The sequence below is a fragment of the Myxocyprinus asiaticus genome, chromosome 34 (assembly GCF_019703515.2).
Source record: "Myxocyprinus asiaticus isolate MX2 ecotype Aquarium Trade chromosome 34, UBuf_Myxa_2, whole genome shotgun sequence".
Taxonomy (NCBI): domain Eukaryota; kingdom Metazoa; phylum Chordata; class Actinopteri; order Cypriniformes; family Catostomidae; genus Myxocyprinus; species Myxocyprinus asiaticus.
In genome coordinates this window covers 39,865,881-39,885,386 of record NC_059377.1, presented here as the reverse complement: position 1 = coordinate 39,885,386, position 19,506 = coordinate 39,865,881, and the positions used below count along the sequence as shown (strand labels likewise).

The window sequence follows — 19,506 nt, the reverse complement described above, 5'->3', positions numbered from 1 at the left end:
GGCAAGCATTCGTGTCTGACCGAAGTATACTTTGGCCTTTTTCTAACCGCGCATACTCTGAAGCACAGTATGTGCATGCACCTGGAATTATTTGCACTAATTAGTTGGTCCACAAGGTGGCAACACTCACAATTGAACCGTTGCTTTCACAAAAAAGTGCAAGAAGATGTAAACGCCGCTAAAAAAACAGGAGAATAATGTGAAATCAACAGTGGATGTGCACATCAAAAGCGCTTGTGTGAGGTCTTTATTTGAATAAATCCAGTCTGAAGGATTATAAAGTCATCTTTATGGGTCTAAACCCTTGAAGATAAATAGTCCAATCTCTCACAGCAGTCGTAGCAGGCAGTTGGTGTATGCGCGCACAGTCAAATGAAGTATACTTCAAATATAAGGCTATCATTTGACTTTATGCAGACGCTAAGCGTTCACGTCAAAACCGAAGTGTATTTTGGACTTAAACCTACCATACTAGGAGTCAGAATTCGACACGACATCGGCACCGATAATGCAGACTTTTGAAAATGCTCTCCATAACCACATACTTCAGAAAACGATAACATTAGAAAACGGATTAGGGAATGTGGCCATCCTCTCCCTGATGTTTTCCAAATAGCCTATTTCTTTCATCTGTGGAACACAAAAAGAGATGTTAGGCAGAATGTTAGCCTCAGTCAACATTCACTGTATCTATTTTGAACAGGGGCGCATTGACGCACAGGCTTACACGGGCCAAAGCCCAGAGGCACACAACTCCCAGGGGCCCCAGCTCGTGGCGTTCCCCACCCCATGTTCCCCAATCCATGTTCATAGTTGCATCTAAACAATTTCAGTGGGAGACGGAGTTGTTGACACAGAGATGGTGCGCAACCATGAAAGGTGTATGTTCAACGCACAGCAGTTCCACCAACACCCCCACACACAATTTAGGTTGCATGATACAGACCTCAAAAGAGGCTTGAAAATTACCAATATAAGTTCCTTTTTAAAAAGCTGACCCACCATGTAAGACGTTATATAATTTGCACACTGGCAATGATGGTAATGGTAATGATTATTCAAACTTGGTTTTATGTGACGACAATGAATGACACAAATCTTAGTACCTGGGACATTTTGTGAGGTGGTAAACCAGGGGAAGTGAAACCAACAGGAAAGTCTGTTCGATTCCACTGTGGTATTTTTGATTGTGCTTAAGACTTCTGTCTGTCAAGTTTGTCCCTAATACAAGACAAAAAGACAGAAACAGTTGATTGCACATTTGGGGAAGTCCACTGACCATGTGAACTAGAGACAAGATCTCTGTCAATGCTGCATCTGTCTAAACCACCAAACCCTTTAGAAAAATGCTGCATCAGTCTAATCATCATTCTTGTGCATGACTTCTATTACTCCTCAAGCACATGCCCCGTCACATGTGAATTACTTACAGAAATGCTCAAATTAAAGACATCATAGCTCTAGAGCAGATTGTTTACTCAAATAAAAACATTTGTTTTTTCTATTTCATCCACTTTCAACAACAAAGAAGAAAAAAGAGTCACTTCCTCTGATAAATCCAATCTCATTATGACATCTAACGCTCTTCTTAAAGGCTTTTTTTTTTTTTTTTTACGTTTGCACTGATGCATGAGGTGGTTTTCTCTGCTTGTAATGCAAACCAGTAAAACTTTTAGTGAAGAGTATCATGAAGAGTAAAACTCTGAAGGGACCCAAACTGACCAACTTCTCTACTCGTAAATTAATCATTTGCAAATTGCCAAGTACCTTAACAGAATGCCTAACATGATGGAAATAAAGAACTAAAGTTAGTCATTGCTCAGTGAGATTGAGCAACCTGATCTCATGAGGGAAACTTCCAAAAATGTCACTTCCTGCTGGATAATATCATTATGGAACTTGCTGCTGTTAAAAGGATATTACAAAATTCAAGTACATGGAAAGTACCATCACTGAGCACTTTATTAGGAACACAATGGTCCTAATAAAGAACCCGACGTGGTCTTCTGCTGTTGTAGCCCATCCGCTTCAAGGTTCGACGTGTTGTGCATTCTGAGATGTCACTACAATTGTACAGAGTGGTTATCCGAGTTACTGTAGCCTTTCTGTCAGCTCGACCCAGTCTGGCCATTCTCCGTTGACCTCTCTCATCAACAAGCAATTTCTGTCTGCAAAACTGCCGCTCACTGGATGTTTTTTGTTTTTGGCACCATTCGGAGTAAATTCTAGAGACTTGTGCGTGAAAATCCGAGGAGATCAGCAGTTACAGAAATACTCAAAACAGCCCGTCTGGCACTAACAATCATGCCATGGTCCAAATCACTGAGATCAAATTTTTTCCCCATTGTGATGGTTGATGTGAAGATTAAGTGAAGCCCCTGACCTGTATTTGTATGATTTTATGCATTGCACTGCTGCCACATGATTGGCTGGTTAGATAATCCCATGAATAAGTAGGTGTACCTAATAAAGTGGTCGGTGAGTGTATATTAAAGACACAGGAAAAACCTTAAATTGATTACTAAATTAAAAATACAGGAATTACCCATTTGAAAACTTCAACAGTTACATTTATTTACATACAGACACTATGCATTAAGAATTAATGGGGAAAAGAGTCTATTGTGCGGTGTGTGGTTTCTTTGCACAGGTGGTGTGAAACCTACCTATTTGTGATACATAAATCAAATACATAAGGTGGTTTCTAGAAAGGAACAGTGATTGCATTCTTCATAGATGACACAGTCGCCTCCAGCATGAATGCTTTTGAAGGTTAGGTCTCCGCTAGCTTGTTATAAACGTATGTTCACACACTTGCACATAGGAATAACTAAGATAAGACACTAACTTGCTCAGATAAAGATGTACACTATTATAAAAGGTCACATCGAATCATTGTGTTACCAGAAAAATGTTCAAGTCTGATATTGGTACATATTTTATTTTCCTAATATGAAACAGCACAAAAAAGTAAAGAGTATTTCAGTGAGTGGAGAGCACATTATGATTTGAAATTACAAAAGCTGCTTAAAACATTGGCAAAATATTGCCTACTCAATATTGCCGACTCCCAACAAAAATCCAAACATCTTCAATCAATACAAACTAACAGAGGCACCAAACGTTCCATGACAAAGTCTCTTTGTCTCTTATCTATACTGTAATGCCAGCACAACTTCTGATATGTGCATGTTTTTAGCTTTTGCTATTTACACATGAGAACTTTCTGAATTGAATCAAGTTGCATTGGTGATGATTGCATTCTTTAGGACATTTTATAAGTTAGCACTTATGAAAATGGGAACATACACCAAAGGGTGTGTACTTTTCTGTTCTGCATAACAAATGTCAGTTAAGGCACACAGTGCCAACACATTTAATCTACATGGTACTGCAAATCAAACACAGAACCACAATTAATAACACTCAGACATACACAAAATATGTTTTCCCACAAATATATCTGTAAATATAAATGTATAATGCCATCATCATATATGACGATAACACTTTTTGTCATAATTATGACGAACCTGAATATTAAACTCTTGAGAACTATAGCAACAAGGAAAACACCCTGTTAGTTAATACAACCAATGGTGAATTTACAATAGTTATAGAAGAAAACACAATAAAAATATCAACTTTTTAAATGGCTTGGATCGGGTCCATTTGTAACAACAGTGACCGTTTGTGTCCAACAGTCAGTCCATTGTTTAAAATGTAACTAAAATATGCCATCGTCTCATTTGTAAAAATCTTTTTGAAAACATTTGGAACATCAGTGTGTCCTACTGAACTTTACTGCATTGTGTTTACTTTGGCACCAGGTAAGCGGCATCTTAGGCATGCAAGTTTTTGTAAATATTTCAAAAACTAATTTTTCTCTCATTGTTAAAAGCTACATGCTGCACAAAGTGAAATAGAAATCACAGCCAATAAGAATATTATTAATGTTCAAAATGCAACTATGTAAAGCAAAATTTTGGACAAAATAGAACCAATCTACCTAAAAAATTCTTCGTTTTGGTTGAAGCTGGAACAAAACGCTTAAATTAGTCATACCTTGTTAGGGCACACTCTGTGCCAAAAGTTTACTCTTATTATTTTCAAGTCTTTTGGATAAGTCTTAAAAATAGATACTTATAAAGCCCTATCCTGAGACTGAAGGGTCAAAATCTCTGCGGCAAGTCTTTGAGGGTCGAGGAGATAGGGGAACATATCCATGGCCCTGTCCACCAAACGTGCATTGAAAATTGCGAGCAACTTCTTCCTCACTTGCTCCCTTTCGGACCATTGAGGATTAGGGTTGGAATGGGACCAGTGTCCATGTCCTCGCTCTCCCTGCATGGCACTGTGGGACGCTGGTGGATAGCCACCATAATGGTCGGACCAGTAGCCTTGGTGGGTCGGAGGCCCCCTACTGTGTGGAAATGAATACTGCGACATGTTGGCTGGTGGGTAAATTGGACCTCCTCCATATGAGTGGTAACGGGGTTGACCGTAACCCATATGTTCTGGGTTTGGCGAGTTGGAGCCCATGCTGTGGTGCTGATTGGCTCCATTGGAATTCAGGGATTGGAAGGAGCAGCAACTGCAGGGTTGGCTATTGGTTGGAACGTAGCGATGCTGCCCACTGGTAGATGTTTTGGACTTCTTGTGGTCAGTTCCACAATAGCGGTCAAACTGGGGGGCTTCAGGGGAATGACATTCATAAGAACCCAAGCCAGAATCCAAACGCATCTGTGAACTGTTTGGAAAAGAATCCAGACTTGTTGGGGAATGGCGACTACTGCGGTCTCTCTTTGAGGTAAACTTCTTCTGAGTTGGCTGGGGGACGCCTTTGATGACAAGTACGTTTTCACTGGCGTAACACTTTTTGAGAGATCCAGATGGGTCTAGAGATAGTTTCTGTTCCATAACGTCCTCTAGAGATGGACTTTGACTGGGACCAAGAGAAGCCGAATGTGGTTTGTGTGGTGTGGCTGAAATTTTGGCCTTGTCTCTCAGCTCGTCAGCTAGGGCACGCTGGGATTGCTTGGTTCGCTCTGGGTGGTGGAACTTGCATTTGATTCCATAAGTACACTTCTTCCCTGCATTGAAAATAGAGAAGAGTTTAATTCCTGTTCACTAAATTTAAATTGGTTATTTTAATTTTTAAATAATACTCGTATGGTCAGTAAAGACAAAATATATACAGTGGGGTCCAAAAGTCTGAGACCACTACTGAAAATGTTTCCATTTTGCTAATGCCCTTTTTTAATAACAAATTATATTATCAGCCAAACAATTTAACTGAAAAGTTGGATAGTAAAAATTTACATGCATCTCAGAGTTTCTTCGTATTTGGTGTGACCTTTTACTTTAATGACAATATGCATTCAAGCTGGCATGGACACAACAAGTTTGTGCAAAAAAAAAACTTGGACATTTCAAGTGTAATTGCACCAACATGTGATTGCGAGAGCTCTTCTCGTAGCTTCCAGTGTCGATCATTCTAGAAGTAAAAAAAAAAACTGTTCTCACCGTAAGGACATGGCTGTTTCTTAGCTACACGTGGAGTCTTTCTCAGAAAGTTGTCAAGGGTAGGACCATGTCTACCCAAAGGGTCATCCGGAGGCATAAATCTATGCAAAAGCAACGTCATTGTGATCAAATTGTCTATCACAAAAAATCAATAGGCATTTATGACTAATGCATCCTAGACAAGAGTGCAATGTCATTTACTTATCATTGACGAATGAGTACATTAGAAGCCTCTCCTCGATGAATCGCTTCCACTCAGGACGTTCTCCCTGCAGATCTCGGTACGTGTCATTGGATACAATGATGCCATCAGAATCATACGCCAGCTTCACGATAAAACGGTCGTCATAGCAAACCACACGTTTTCCGGCCACCCTTCTGGACGGCGTGAACACCAAGAGTTTCCTGCGCTCCAATTCCCGCAGAATGTGTTGATCTAAATAAAAATATATAAATAACTAAATAAATATTATGAGTTATGTAAATTATGCCACAATTAGCTGTCAATTTAAATAAACAGTTCACCCAAAAATGGAAATTCAGTCAATTGCATGTCGTTTCACACCCATATGAAGTTCTTTCTTATGTGGAACACAAAAGGAGATGTTTTAATAAATATCACGGGCTGTATTTTCAACACAATGGCAGTGGATAGTGCATCACTCTAAAGCTTAAAAAAGGCATACGATTATGGTTAGAAACAACCCGCAATTTAAGTCCATTTTTGGGTGATCTGTTCCTTTAACGCTTTAAAGGAATTTTCTGGGTTCAAGTTAACAAGTTCAAGGTACAAGTTAAGCTCAATCGATAGCATTTGTGGCATAAAACGTGGTGTAAAATGTATTTTGGCACTTACAATAAAAGTGAATGGGGCCAATCCATAAATGGTAATGATTATTCATAATCCATAAACGTTAGAATACTCACTGTTTCAAAAGTACAGCCACAAGACGTAAACAACAACTTCTTTGTCATGACAACGTAATGCAGTAAACCCTGTAATCTCAGTAAACGACAATTTAAACAACTTTACAGCTCAAATAATAAACGGGTTTTAACAGAAGAATTAATGCAAGTGCTTTTATAAAAATTATAAGTTTCACATTTCTGCCTTTAAATCCTCAAAAAATTGGCCCCATTCACTTCTATTGTAAGTGCCTCACTGTTACCTCCCATACAAAAATCGAGAGTTCTGGAAAATTTGCCACTCATTATTTTCACATGCAAATGAGCTTTCGCAACTCTACACTGTCGCCAAAGGTTTGCTGCAGGTTCACCACTACCAGTGAAGAGCTAAAAGCTTCTGCCAAACATTTGTGGTGAATCGCAAGCTAATTTGCATGTGAAAATGTATATTTGCAGCAAGTTTGTCAGAACTCCAGATTTTTTGTAAGGGCTTAATGTTTGCTTTTTTTTAAAGAAGAGGAGGGACAGGTCGAATTATATTTTGTGGTTAATCAACATTATACCACAATTGAACCTGGAATGTAACTTTAATTTAGTACAATTAATAAAAATAAAATATTAATAATAATGTGTACTGGGGGCCTGGGTAGCATAGCGAGTAAAGGCGCTGACTACCACCCCTGGAGTTCGAATCCAGGGCATGCTGAGAGACTCCAGTCAGGCTTCCTAAGCAACCAAATTGGCCCGGTTGCTAGGGTGGGTAGAGTCACGTTGGGTTAACCTCCTCGTGGTCGCTATAATGTGGTTCTCGCTTTCGATGGATACCCTGGAGAGAAGCGTGAAGCCTCCACACACGCTATATATCCGCGGTAACGCACTCAACAAGCCACGTGATAAGATGCGTGGATCTACGGTCTCAGACTCAGAGACAACTGATATTCGTCCTCAGCCACCCAGATTGAGGCGAGTCACTACACCACCAGGAGGACTTGGAGCACATTGGGAATTCCGAATTGGGGAGAAAAGTTGCTAAAAAGTTGTTAAGCAGGGGGGTGGTTTTGCAGCCGGCCCAGCTCTCCCTGTGGCCGGTCCGACCCTGCTGTGGACCGTAGGCTAGTGACTATCTAAAGCCATTGTTTTTAATGTCTATTCAATACTTTACTCGTCTGCCACATCAATGCAATGTCTTTGAATTATCATTTTCTCAGCAAATATTGATATACAGTATGTCACTATTTGTGATTAATGTGATTCATTAAACAGTGTATCATGTAATTCAGTTACATTTTTTAAATTGATTAACAGCCCTAGTCACAATACTTATTGTCTATTCTGTTGAAATCAAATAACGCCTTCAGTTTTTGGTAGTCAGCTACACTTTCTGGCCAATTGGGAAAAAACTGCTTAAGGTAAAAATATTCACAGCATTTTAATTTGTTTCTGCTTTCCATAGGACGTGTGCCAATATTAACACATCAACAGTTTATTTTAGGGGAAGAAAGAATTCCACCACAGTTATGCAATGTTTGCGTAGTAAAATGTCAACTGCTGAGACAAATCAGCATTACAACTGTTACATCTGTTGGTTGCCAGGATTATCATAAAAAACACAAGGAAGCATTTTTTGCCCAAGCTAGGTCAAATTTTGGAATATCTGGCAAACATACAGATCAAACAAGGTGGAACATCTTACCTGCCGAACAAAGCAGTCACCATAAGCAAAGCATTTTTCATAGTGTTGCAATGCAGCCTTCATTATGTTTCAAGGAAGCAATGAAGGTTTCAAAAATTATATTATTACGACATGCTTCTTTCTGATAGCTACACAAATAAAATGTGGGGTTTTCCCCAAATGGCCAGTTTATGGAATTCTATTCTCTGAAATAAGATTTTCCATTTCGATTTTTCGATGATATGGAAATAAAACAAATTTATTTACTTCTAAAGCCACTTTTTGAAATGTCTATTTAATGATTCACTTATTTACTACAATAATGTAGTCTAATTATCTTCATTCGTTTTTTTCAGCAAATACTGATATATGCAATTAACGTGTGTACTTTTGTTCAACGTTCATACAGAAGACATGCTCAAGTGGTGTATAATTTAGCATGTCTGCTAGTCTGTGCCATTTGTTTGATTCTTTTTTCTTTTTTTCCAGGACTGCAGATCTTTTAAGAAAGCAGGAATTGTTTCTGACACCCGGTGTATTCCCTTCTCCTCACCTGTAATGGGTACGTCTGGCCGCGGCTGCTCTTTTCTCCAGGAAGGTACAAACACTGTGATGTCAACGTGACCTCGCTCCAGGAAAAAATTCACTGCTAGTTGAATTCCTAGACAGGAGAAAACGTCCTTGTTCCCGTGGCTAAAAGACAGAATTAGGTAGAGGTTCAGTCAGTATCATTAATAAATGTTTGTTAATGCAGTACCTTTTGAGCTCTGTAACTTAAAAAAAATTACTATGCCTGTGTTATAATCTAAGGACGTATTTCTATACTTTCAGAAATATACTCTGGTCAAGCTCAAGCACTTAATTTAATGTATCTTGATTATTTACACAACGAAAAAAGATGAACAGGATGCCAAACAGGATGTATATTAATAAGTAGATTACAACAGTATTGTAAGAAAACATATTTTACATTTTTTGTCTGAACAATTTAGATTAGAGAAAGGAAAAGTGTAATATTTGTTAAGCAGCCACGTTAGAAGCACCCAGGGACATACCAAATTATTTAAAATTATTTAAAAAGTTAAAAATTATGAGTTTAAAGGAATGTTTTAAGTTTAATACAAGTTAAGCTCATCTGACAGCAAAAACCAGCGAGGCACTTAAAATGGAATTGAATGGGGCCAGTCGATCAGCATTCAAATACACACTGTTTCAAAAACGTTTAGGCACAAGCATAAACAATATATGTGTTAAAGGGATGATTCACCCAAAAATGAACATTCACTCATTGTTTACTCACCCTTGTGTTGTTATTTAAATCTAATGTATTATTTAATGAAAATGTTCACTGACCGTTGATCTCCTCTGTGCGTTCATGATAGGGCACGAGGGCAACAGTTCACGCAGCACCCTCGCGACATTAGGACATTCAAGCGAAAACTAGTTTTGTTTATCTAAAAACAGGTCACTATCGATGTGGAGGACAACAGAACACAACACAGCTGCACACAAAACAGAGAACAGAACTTACTAAACATGTCTGAAGAGTTTGTAGTCGAAGAATTGATGCATTTCTGTGCCCAGCCTTATTTTCTTTTTTTTGACCGATGCCAGTTCACAGTGGATGGCATTACCCGCGTGATGCCAAAAATAGAAAACAAGTGATCGATAGAATGTACTGTCGCTTGTCACTGCTGGTTAGGTCAAAAACTCTGATTACTATAGAAAATATACCTTTTATCGTGTGTTGTTTGTCGTCAGGTTAGGACACGGTCTGTAGCCTCCTCCATGTTTCTGTTTGATTTCCGAATACTCCATTCAAAAAAATAAGGCTAGGCATAGAAATGCATCAATTCTTCAACTACAAACTCTTCAGACATGTTTAGTAAGTTCTGTTCTCTGTTTTGTGTGCAGCTGTGTTGTGTTCTGCTGTCACTATCGCTGTGGTGGACCTGTTTTTAGATAAACAAAAGTTTTTGCTTGAACGTCCCAATGTCGTGAGGGCGCTGCGTGAACTGTCGCTCTCATGGCCTATCATGAACGCGCACAGGAGATTAATGGACGGTCAAAAGTTTCACTATATAATACATTCGATTTTGGTTTGTTTTTCACCAAACCTTATCGTATGCTTTCATAACAATCATGAGTCTCATGGAATAATTTATTAGACTTCTGATTTATACTTTTGTGACCTTTTGAAGCTTGAACAGGTGGTCACCATAAACTGCCATTGTATGACATCACTGAGCACAAAATGTTTTCACAATTTCTCCCTTTGTGTTAAGAAAAAGAAAGTAAGTTATATGAGGTTATAACAACACAGGGGTGAATAAACAATAACTGAATTTTAATTTTTGGGTGAACTAATCCTTTAAGATAGTTATAATGTGATCAAATTTAGGGATTACTGACATTACAGGGTTTAACAGCGTTACATCATCATGGCAACGAAATTGTAATATTGGATACAAATTTCATAGATAAGGTTAATAAGCGATTTTATCACACTAAAATCATGTTTAAATGCATAATGTTTATGTCTTGTGGCTATAATTCTGACCCGTTGCATTTTAACATTTATATACTGGCCCCATTTTCTTCCACTGTAAGTGCCTCACTGTAACCGCAATTTCTCGTTGTTTTGTTTGTTGTTGTTTTAGTAAACAAGGCAGAAGTCGAAATAATTTTTGCACCAATCAACATTGTCATAAATGCTGTTTATTGAGCTTAAGTTGCATTGAACTCAGAACATTCCTTCAATATTTTATCCAATATAAGCACATTTAATGGGGACTGCATATGAGATTTATTTTGTCAAAAAGAGATGCTTTTTTGTTACTTAAATATGTACTTTCAATGGCGTGAAAGAAACGTTTGGAAACCTCAAGAATGTTACATTTATTTAACGGAGTGTTTATTTTCACTAAGTGCAAATATCCCATCTTGTTGGCAGAGGCTATTTACACTAACTCTGCTCACCACTGCTCAGACCAAACTCAAGACAGCCATGACAGATTTATTTGGGATCAACTGCTTATCAAATGAAAGCAGGCATATTTTAATTTTTCGCAATGGGGAAGAGACATTAAATTGGTTAACGTAGACATTTGGTAGACATTTAGTGGATTAAGAGATTGGGTAACTAAATGACTATTTGCGCTCCAATAGTCTGGTGGAAACACAGGATTTTACAACAAACTGCGCCCCCATGTGCAGCTGTAGTAGCTCTGGGTATAATGACGGTATGTGTTCCGGGTTCAAATCTCACCCCTTGAAATACTTTTTCCCATGTCTCTATTCTTAATATTTCCTATAACACTATTTATAGTAATACATAAAAGAAATTCCTCACAGTGATTTGGTCACAGTGAAGGTCGGGGAGTTGACCATTGTTTTACTGTAGTAATATTGTAGTAACCATGTGTTTTGGTGTACTAACCATGGTGTTTCTACAGTAACATGTTATTAATAGTAGTTAATAATAACCATGTTTAATTTTGTGGTTACTATGATTTTTCTAGAAAAATACCATGGTGATACTATGGTTACTGTAGTAAAACCATGGTTAATTATTGGAAGGTAGGGTTAGGGGTTGGTGTAGTAGGGTGTCTGTGGGACTCCAAATAAACAATAAAAATGCTGCAGTGATGCCACTATCCTGTAAGTTAGTATTTAAACAGGGGTATAAGAGTATCTGCCATTCTTTGCACCCTAGCATCTAACGCTATTTGCACTTGGTGCAAAGAAGATGCTTTTTTTGCTTTTTACACTTAGCCTCTGCCTTTATTTAAATACAAATTTAATTACAGATACATTAAAAGACTGCATATAAGGCTAATGTCCCAGTTACACATTTTTATTTTTGCTTAATAAGGGGAATTTTAAAGTGTATCGAAATACATCAACAAAGTATTTGGTGTAAATTAGTGGTCGACCGATATGGGTTTTCAATGGCAAATGCCGATACCAATATCTAGTGAACAGAATGGCCAATAGAAATGTTGATAAACATAAACAGCAGCAAATCAGATGTGCACAAAATTTCTAAAGTGAAACAAACACTTATTTTATGCAATATATGCTAAAATTTACATGAAAACAGAAAGTGTTGACTATCCATTGACAAATGTTTTGGTAGATTTTAGAACTGACACAAGGGAATGATAACCCTTCTGTTAATCGGCCCAGCGAGCACATCGGCCGATGCTGATAATCGTAAAATGGCCAAATATCGGCCAATTAATCGGCCTGGCTGATATATCGGTCTATCACTAGCGTAAATAAAATTGGATGAGAGGACAGTCCAAATCCAAGAAACTATCTATTTATAATGCAGAAAACAAACAGATATTAGTGGGTGTGAGAAAACTGGCAATCCTTAACTGATAATTAAAAGAACATGATTTATAGAAACACAAAAAAACAAAGACAGGCAGAGCACTAGAACCCTCCAACCAGACACAATGTTGCAATGTTGTCTGGCCTGTTCTGATACACGGCATTCCTCTTAAAGACATTCTCCTTCAGGATAGTAAGGGAAGGAAAACGGCTGCGATTTGCATATTAGAGTATTTGCATACTGGAGTGATGACAGCTACAAGAGCCTGCAGGTGCAAATCTGGACTCCACTTGCAAATGCAGGAGAAAACTAAAAGAGAGGGTTATTAAAGGGTATGGAAAGGTTTCGAAAAGGTGATGTTAAATAGATAAGAACTATCACAATATGTTCTTGTAAACATATCTGAAACATCTTCAAGTAACACCCTGATTTCTAGTATGACAGTTGAAATGAATTTGTTTGAAAAGATTCCAAGAAAGCCTTCAGGAAATAACACAAGTCTTGTTTTCTCCAACGAATAGCCACTGTTTGTCCGTTGTCTTAGTAACATACTAGGCACAACTGTTCTAAAAAAACAAATGAAAAGATTTTAAAACATTATGCATCTTTTGTACACTAAAGAAACACTTTTCCCTAATGTAAAAATACCTAATGGAATATTTGCACATCCACACTAATCCGTTTTCATTTGAAAACTCGTTTTCGGTTTCGTTTTAAGTAAGCGGTAATGGATAGAGTTTTTCGAAATGCTCAGTATTGAGGAACTGATTTTCGGTTGAGGAACTAATTTTTACAAATTCGACTTTTGATTTAAAAATGTACTATTTGTTGAAATTAACATTAATATTAACTAAGATTATCAGCACGTCTGGTCTTTAATGAACCAAAGAGAGCGCATTTTACGCCACTCCTTGTCTCTCTTCACTGGCTGCCAGTTGATGCACTTATCAAACTCAAGGCTCTGATGCTGGCATACAGAACAGTCACTGGGTCTGCTCCAGCATACCTAAAATCATTTATGCAGAGCTACGCACCCACTAGAAGCCTGCGGTCGGCTAATGAGAGGCGCCTTGTTGTACCAACACAAAGAGGCACCAAAACACTTTCTTGGACTTTTGGCTTCATCGTACCACGATGGTGAAATGACCTTCCCAACTCCATCCGTAAAGCTGACTCACTCTCTGTCTTCCAAAAATGGCTAAATACACATCTTTTCAATGAGCACTTGACCATGCACTCATAAAAAATACAAAAAAAAAAATGATATATATTCTTGTTGCACTCTAATCTGTCTTGGATACTACTATTCTGAAGCAAGTGAAACTTTGTAATGCAGCACATTTCATACCACTGTTTCCTTAAGATGAATTACTTATGATGTACTATTCCTCTATTGTAAGTCGCTTAGGATAAAAGCGTCTGCCAAATGAATAATTGTAAATGTAATACATGCTTAATAAGTATTGTTCATTGTTAATTCATGTTAACTAACGTGTTAATGGAACCTTTTTTTTTTTTACATATATACACTACCGGTCAAAAGTTTTGAAACACTTGACTGAAATGTTTCTCATGATCTTAAAAATCTTTTGATCTGAAGGCGTATGCTTAAATGTTTGAAATTAGTTTTGTAGACAAAAATATAATTGTGCCACCATACTAATTTATTTCATTATAAAACTAAAATTTAATAAAAAAAAAAAAAAGTTTTTGAAATTGATGACTTGGACCAAATAATAAAGAAAAGCAGCCAATAAGTGCCCAACATAGATGGGAACTCCTTCAATACTGTTTAAAAAGCATCCCAGGAAGATACCTCAAGAGGTTGGTTGAGAAAATGTCAAGAGTACATGTCTGCAAATTCTAGGCAAAGGGTGACTACATTGAAGATGCTAAAATATAACACAGTTATGATTTATTTTGGATTTTGTTTAGTCACAACATAATTCCCATAGTTCCATTTATGTTATTCCATAGTTTTGATGACTTTACTATTATTCAAAAATGTGAAAAAAAATTATAATAAAGAATGAGTGTTTCAAAACTTTTGACCGGTAGTGTATATATATATATGTATACACACACCGATCAGCCACAACATTAAAACCACCTGCCTAATATTGTCCAGGTCCCCCTCATGCCACCAAAACAGCGCCAACCCGCATCTTAGAATAGCATTCTGATATTATATTCTTCTCACCACAATTGTACAGAGTGGTTATCTGAGTTACCGTAGACTTTGTCATTTCAATCCAGTCTGGCCATTCTCTGTTGATCTCTTTCATCAACAAGGCGTTTCTATCCACAGAACTGCTGCTCACTGGATGTTTTTTGTTTTTGGCACCATTCAGAGTAAACTCTAGAGACTGATGTGTGTGAAAATCCCAGGAGATCAGCAGTTACAGAAACACTACAACCAGCCCATCTGGCACCAACAATCATGCCATGGTCCAAATCACTGAGATCACATTTTTTCCCCATTCTGATGGTTGATGTGAACATTAACTGAAGCTCCTGACCTGTATCTGCATGATTTTATGCACTGCAACCACATGATTGGCTGATTAGATAATCGCATGGATGATTGTTGGTGCCAGATGGGCTGGTTTGAGTATTTCTGTGACTGCTGATTTCCTGGGATTTTCACAAGATATATATATGTGTGTGTGTGTGTGTGTGTATTATATAATATACACACACACACACACACACACACACACACACACACACATACATATACACACACATATATTATAATTGTTTTACTGTTTTTGAATTGTTACACCATCATTTTTTACTTCACCAGCCAGAAATAAAATCTAAATGACCTTTTTGAAATTGAAACATGTTCATCGTAGTAGAGGTGTATTCAAGTAATTGTTGTGTAAATTGCATTTTTTAATAACTTAATAAATCCGGACCAAAAAGAAAAAAAATAAGCATCACGTCATTTACCAATTTACTAACATAACATAATATACAATTAACATAATATAGCCATATCAACCACTAATACCCCGTTCTACAATAAAAATTGCATTCTACCAAAATGTATAAAGGTAAAATAACAATATCACCCCAAAAGGATGAAAGAGGAAGATTTCAGAACTAATTACAACAGTATGCAGAAAAATACATATACTGGACAGGCATTTCTCTAAAAAGACTACATACTTCATCACTTTTTATGTATCATTTGTACAGTAAACTCACCTCATTGCTACATTACTCCCATCAATAACAATTGGTCTGAGGGCATCATCATCTTCTTCCAGCTCTTCCAGTGCCGTAGACATTGGTGGAGCGATATGACTGTGTGTTTGGGAATTCCGGGTTTTACTGGTACCGTCCCCACGTGGAACCAGCACCGGGGAGGCTGTGGGTTCCAATTTGTCCTCTGATTCCCCACCAGCCTGTATCAGCTCCCCCAGAACTTTGTTGGTGTCTGCATTGAGACCGAGTTTCAGAAAAGCAGCTCGAACTTGCATTAGGGAAAACCCCAGTTTGAGGAACAAATCGAGCTGTGCCTGAAACTCAGACCCCACTTCAGAGGCCTCATCTGGAGTCGGGCAGGGCTGGGGTGGGTCCATTCTGTCAATGCAGGAAACAGGAGGGTCGCATACAGCAGTGGGTGCTGTTACCCATGTGTTGGTGTGGTTTTGGTAAGAGCTGCGAGATGCGTTGGCTTGTTTAGACCAAACAGAATCCAAGAAAAGTGGTAACGTGGGGATGGTGCTAATATCAGCACTCATCTCTTCACTGGGAAAAAAAAAAACTTCCTTGTCAGTCACCTGTTTAAAAATAATCATGTTGAGTCATTTATTTACAACCTCAGATAACAATGACATTTCTAATCTTCTTAAGGGATAGGTCACTCAAAATAGAACATTTGTCATTATTTATGACTCTCGTACTTTAATGGAACAAAAAAGGAGGATGTTAGAAAGCAGCCTCAGTCATCATTACATATTTATTCCCATTCATTCAGTTGAAATAACTATATTTTACACAATACCTGTATAAATCAATGAACGAACCTCAGTCATTACAGGGCTTAATAACACTTATTCATGTTTGCTTTTTCCACTTTGTCCCAAAAATTACAAATACTCATATTAGTCACAATATGACAACACATAAAACATCAAATGGATTTGTTTGAATAATTTTAACATGAAATGATGGATCAGAAGCCATTTAAGTATGTGCTATAATAATAAAATCAAGTTAAAAGACTCAAATTATTTTTTACTTATTTTTTATTAAATAAGTACATTTTTATTTAATCTATTTTCACTAACATCAACAACCAAACCTTTCAAATCAAATAAACACATATATTTATTCAATAAATAAATTATTTTAATCTCTTCTCACTGACATCTGTAGCCAAACAAACATTTGCCATCAAATAAACCTAAACTCGAATTACATTACATTATATGTTGAACAGAAAGATACATTTTAGATTATAAAACATCCGATTATAATCATTATAACCAAAGTCTTTTATTCTCTATATTTGCTGCGCGCTCCCGCATACCAGCGCATGAACGCGCTTTGAACTACACTTTATGCCCTTTTTAACCTAACCACTTTGTTTCTAAATGTTTTAAACAACATCTCTACATTAAAACACAATATAAGTAGCTATTAAACATCTTAATAGTATTACAAATGTCAATTTAGCCCACCGAAACTACTGTTTTCTTCCCTTTCTGTACAAGTCGTATGAAGTTAAATGCAGGATAAAAGCCATACTAACCTTTAGTTCAACATCTGTGCTCTGTGTGTGTCAACGTTTGAGCTGCTGTCTCTTTGTAACTTAGTTGATAAAGTTAACCAAGTTGATTGGCTTCGTCCCTATTGAGCTCAAAACAGCAAAATACGGAGTATATTGAATCGACACACCTTTATGTTAGGAACGCTAAACTAGGAAGTCACGCACGTCACATGATCCACTGGTTCCTTCTGATAAAAACATTTCTACCTTTTGTAATCCCATTTGGATTATAATTTGTAAAATATTATTATTATTATTATTATTATTATTATTTTACACATACATGATACGTTTTATTTTATGAAAACAACGATAGTAAGGGTCTTATTTTTTTATTTATTTGTTTAATTATTTATTTATTTATTTGTTAACCTCTATGCTGTTAGCTAATTTTTATATATATATAAAAATATATATATATATATATATATACACACACACACACACACACACACACACACACACACACACACACACACACTGGCAGCCAAAAGTTTGGAATAATGTTCAGATTTTGCTCTTATGGAAAGAAATTGGTACTTTTATTCACCAAAGTGACATTCAACTGATCACAATGTATAGTCAGGACATTAATAACATAAAACACGTGCAGCAATGACATCTTTGCAGATTCTTGGCATTCTAGCGGTCAGTTTGTCCAGATACTCAGGTGACATTTCACCCCACACTTCCTGTAGCACTTGCCATAGATGTGGCTGTCTTGTCGGGCATTCTCACGCACCTTACAGTCTAACTGATCCCACAAAAGCTCAATGGGGTTAAGATCCAGAACACTCTTTTCCAATTATCTGTTGTCCAGTGTCTGTGTTTCTTTGCCCACTCTAACCTTTTCTTTTTGTTTTTCTGTTTCAAAAGTGGCTTTTTCTTTGCAATTCTTCCCATAAGGCCTGCACCCCTGAGTCTTCTCTTTACTGTTGTACATGAAACTGGTGTTGAGCGGGTAGAATTCAATGAAGCTGTCAGCTGAGGACATGTGAGGCGTCTATTTCTCAAACTAGAGACTCTGATGTACTTATCCTCTTGTTTATTTGTACATCTGGCCTTCCACATCTCTTTCTGTCCTTGTTAGAGTCAGTTGTCCTTTGTCTTTGAAGACTGTAGTGTACACCTTTGTATGAAATCATCAGTTTTTTGGGAATTTCAAGCATTGTATAGCCTTCATTCCTCAAAACAATGACTGACTGACGAGTTTCTAGAGAAAGCTGTTTCTTTTTTGCCATTTTTGACCTAATATTGACCTTAAGACATGCCAGTCTATTGCATACTGTGGCAACTCAAAAACAAACACAAAGACAATATTAAGCTTCATTTAATGAACCAAATAGCTTTCAACTGTGTTTGATATAATGTCAAGTGATTTTCTAGTACCAAATGTTCAATTTAGCATGATTACTCAAGGATAAGGTGTTGGAGTGATGGCTGCTGTCTAGATTTGATCAAAAATGACTTTTTTCAAATAGTGATGGTTCTGTTTTTTACATCAGTAATGTCCTGACTATACTTTGCGATCAGTTGAATGCCACTTTGGTGAATTAAAGTACCAATTTCCTTCCGAAACAGCAAAATCTGTACATTACTCCAAATTTTGGCCGCCAGTGTGTGTGTGTGTGTGTGTATATTTTCGTGTTATTATTAGAAATATTATTTATTATAAATAATTGGTATTTATTTATATATAGTTTATAAAAATAGTATATCATATATATTTTATTGCATATATCATTTTATTATTTAAATTCAAAGTTTTAGTTTTCAAATACACAACATAGCAGGGGAACTTGCTGACAATTAAATTTGTTGTCTTCCAAGCTCAAATTTAAGAAAGTATAAGTAGAGAATAAATACTATTAAATCAGAAAGTGACATATAAAAACAACAATAATATAATCAAATGTATAGATTGTGTTTGTGCTTTAAAGTAGTCAATAAAATGCCTATCGTAGGATTTTTGTGGATGTTTCTGATTTTATTATTCTAATAATACAATGATATTTAAAGAATTATTGCTTCAATATAACTAAGGAGATCTGAGAATGAGTTTCCTGAATTAAACTGAAATGAGAAGCAAACTGTTAATGATCAAAGATTATATTATGAACTTGTCTAAATGTGTACATTTCACTTCCTGTAAACTTTATTTATAACATTGAAAGGTGAGAAACCAATCTTGGTGGGGTTTTTGTTTATTTTAGATTTTAAATCAGCTCCTCTACACCCCTCACTGATAATCCAAAAACATTTCACAACACCACATCTGGT

At 36.8% G+C, this 19,506-nt stretch overlaps 1 protein-coding gene across 2 annotated transcripts; it reads right to left on the bottom strand.

Moving 5' to 3' along the window:
• Positions 1-2,925: 2,925 nt before the first annotated feature.
• On the bottom strand, positions 2,926-17,391 carry LOC127425543 (ribonuclease ZC3H12A-like). Of its 2 annotated transcripts, none has more exons than XM_051671653.1 (6): positions 17,209-17,391; positions 15,657-16,234; positions 8,658-8,797; positions 5,728-5,962; positions 5,527-5,627; positions 2,926-5,093 (listed from the first exon to the last, which is right to left on the bottom strand). In XM_051671653.1, the coding sequence occupies exons 2-6, from the start codon at positions 16,193-16,195 to the stop codon at positions 4,144-4,146; spliced, it is 1,965 nt and encodes a 654-aa protein (XP_051527613.1). In that variant the 5' UTR covers positions 16,196-16,234; positions 17,209-17,391; the 3' UTR covers positions 2,926-4,143. The 2 variants fall into 2 exon arrangements, with proteins under 2 accessions (XP_051527613.1, XP_051527614.1); XM_051671654.1 differs by having other exon boundaries at positions 15,657-16,202.
• Positions 17,392-19,506: the final 2,115 nt, after the last annotated feature.